The sequence below is a fragment of the Apodemus sylvaticus genome, chromosome 1 (assembly GCF_947179515.1).
Source record: "Apodemus sylvaticus chromosome 1, mApoSyl1.1, whole genome shotgun sequence".
NCBI classification, from domain to species: domain Eukaryota; kingdom Metazoa; phylum Chordata; class Mammalia; order Rodentia; family Muridae; genus Apodemus; species Apodemus sylvaticus.
In genome coordinates, this window is record NC_067472.1 from 98,597,307 (window position 1) to 98,600,224 (window position 2,918).

Sequence of the window (2,918 nt, forward strand, 5' to 3'; positions counted from 1 at the left end):
TAGCAGTCTTATTTATAATAGCCAGAAACTGGAAAGAACCCAGATGTCCCTCAACAGAGTAATGGAAACAGAAAATGTGGTACATTTACACAAAGGAGTACTACTCAGCTAATAAAAACAATGAATTCATGAAATTCTTAGGCAAATGGATGGAATTAGAAAATATCATTCTGAGTCCCTGGTCCTATGAAGGCTCAATAGATGCCCAAGCATGGGAAAATTGAGGGGTGGAAGTAGGTGGGAGTAGGATGGGCAGAGGGGCATCTCCTTGGAGTCAGGTGGTAGGAGGATGTGTTGGGGTTTTCTGGGGGGGGGGGTGGACCGAGAAAGGGCATAACATTTGAAATGCAAATGCAGAATATATTTAATCAAAAAATCCAAGAAAAATTAAAGACATGAAATAAAAATGAAAATAAAATGCAAATTCATATTTTTTAAAAAAGGCTTGATTACTTTGCAAAATCTTGGGTAACATAGCATTGCTCACAGCCTTAGATTTATCACTGCATACTATAGGTCAAGTGTGAGGAAAACAGAACCAGAGGAATTGAATCAATACTCATGTTGCATAAACTATAGAATCAGAGGGAATGGCTCTACACCTCTCTGGGAAAACTGATTTCTCTAATGCCCGATATCCTCCTCTGTAAACTGAATACAATTTAAAGTGCCAACCTAAATGGTGTATTATACAAACTAAATGTAAAGCCAGAACCATTGGTTTCTATATTTCTGGATTTTACTATTAATTTCATATCTCTGTTCCTTCATAATTATATGGTAGATCAACATTTATGTTTCACTGTCCAGACAGTCATTTTGCAAAATAAGAAATAACAAAACCCTTTATATGGGTTTTTTTTTTCAGAATAAATGTGTTCCATATGCAATTGATTTATAACATGTGCTTAAAATGGCAAGATTAAATTATTGTTTGTTTCATAAACAAATAAATATATTCAGGAATTTTATAATAGTAATAATTATGCTGGGTTATTGTAACTTGACAGATAACAAGATGTCTTCTTACTATGTTCAAGTGTATAAAAGGAAAGTTGATGAAAAGGACTTTAACTTACAGAGTTGAGCAGCACTTACTAGGTTCTAATAATACATAGGCATGCATATGTAAAATCCTTACAGTCTATGGAAATATTCTGATGATGGCCTTCCTGAGAGCCTCTTTTACATCTCTGTTCCTCAGGCTGTAGATGAGGGGGTTAAGCATGGGGATCACCACTGTGTAGAATACAGACAGTATCTTGTTCTGTTCAGTAGAGTAGTTGGACTTGGGCATCACATAAATGAAGGTTATGGTTCCATAGTAGATAGTGACTGCAGTGAGGTGGGAGGTACAGGTGGAGAAGGCCTTCTGTCGGCCCTCGGAGGAGCGCATCTTCAGGATGGTAATGAGGATGTAGGTATAGGAGACAGCTATGACAAACACAGTGATAACAATAATGGATCCAGCAGAAACAGAAGGAATCATTCCAATAATGGAGACATCTGAGCAAGAAAGTTTCAAAACAGCAGGGAAGTCACAGAAAAAGTGATCTATCCGATTTGGTCCACAGAAGGACAGACTCAACAGACAACTAGTGAATGTCCATGAATTCACACAGCCACCCACATATGACGCTCCAACTAAAAGGAAGCAGATCCTGGGGGACATACATGTTGAATAGAGCAGGGGCGAGCAGATGGCCACATAGCGGTCATAGGCCATGACAGCTAGGAGGAAGCACTCAGCTGTCCCAAATGTCACTGTGATGCAGAATTGGGTTTCACAAGCAGCTACAGAGAGTACCATTCCATGTCCAAGAAATCCTGTAAACATTGTAGGTGTGACTGATGTGGAAAAGCCAATGTCCACAAAAGCTAGATGGCTAAGGAACAGATACATTGGAGTGTGGAGTTGGGGACAGCTTCTTATTAAACTGATGATGCTGAAATTGCCCACTAAAGTAACAGCATATATTCCTAGAAATATCATAAATAGGATAACACGCAGTTTGGAATTCTCTGTTAACCCCAAAAGAACGAACTCTGTCACGGTGGTGTGGTTTTGAGCCTCCATCTCAGGTGTGAAATGTCCTTGTTGAGAGAAACAAGAAATTCTTTAGTTTGGTATTATTTTTCAATGTTTCCTGTGTTCTTCCTTTATTATTCCACAGATAAAATTATAATCCCTTCCTTTGACCAAATACAAATATCTATGCTTTGAAGAACTGGGGATTTTGTTCCTTCTTCTTTGAATAAACTGTATATAATTGTCTCACCTTTCTTGGCCATTACATTTCTCTCTTTATACAAAGTACCCTCAAACCTTGAATTCAGAGATCTTTCCCTCAGAGTTGAGATACATAATTTCAATGATCTCTTGAGATTCTCCTCATTCTCAAATCAATTAGAAACACGATAAACACCTCAAACTTTGTCACTCAACTTCACCAAGTTGAACATAGTCTTCAACTTCACCAATATTTTATATTCTTTCTATGTATTTTTGTGTGCATTGTTTTGTTTGCATACATGTCTGTACATCCTATGCATGTCTTATTAATGGAGATCAGAAGAAGGCATTTAATTTCCTCAAAGTAGAGTTATGGACTGTTGTAAGCCACTGTGTCAGGGTTTAATTATAATCTGTTTCAGCTGCAAGGACAGCCAATGCTAATAATTGCTGAGCCATCGATCCAAGGCTCCTCTCTAGTCATTTCATTCATTCACAATATTGTGTCTGCAAGTTGGCCTTCCTGATCATCTCGTTCACATTGTACTCCATCCAGTAAAATCCTATTGCTTTGTCTAATTTTTTTTCAGTTTTTCTTTTTTTTTTTTTTTGTCTCGTTTTTCTATTCTGTGTCCCCATTTGACTTAAATCCCTGCTTATTTTTATTCTGCCTGCTTATTTACCA

General features: G+C 37.5%; 1 protein-coding gene across 1 annotated transcript; it reads right to left on the reverse strand.

Moving 5' to 3' along the window:
* Window positions 1-1,144: 1,144 nt before the first annotated feature.
* LOC127679977 (olfactory receptor 476) lies at window positions 1,145-2,083 on the reverse strand. The gene has a single exon (XM_052175541.1). The coding sequence runs from the start codon at window positions 2,075-2,077 to the stop codon at window positions 1,145-1,147; it is 933 nt and encodes a 310-aa protein (XP_052031501.1). The 5' UTR covers window positions 2,078-2,083.
* Between the last annotated feature and the right edge of the window lie 835 nt (window positions 2,084-2,918).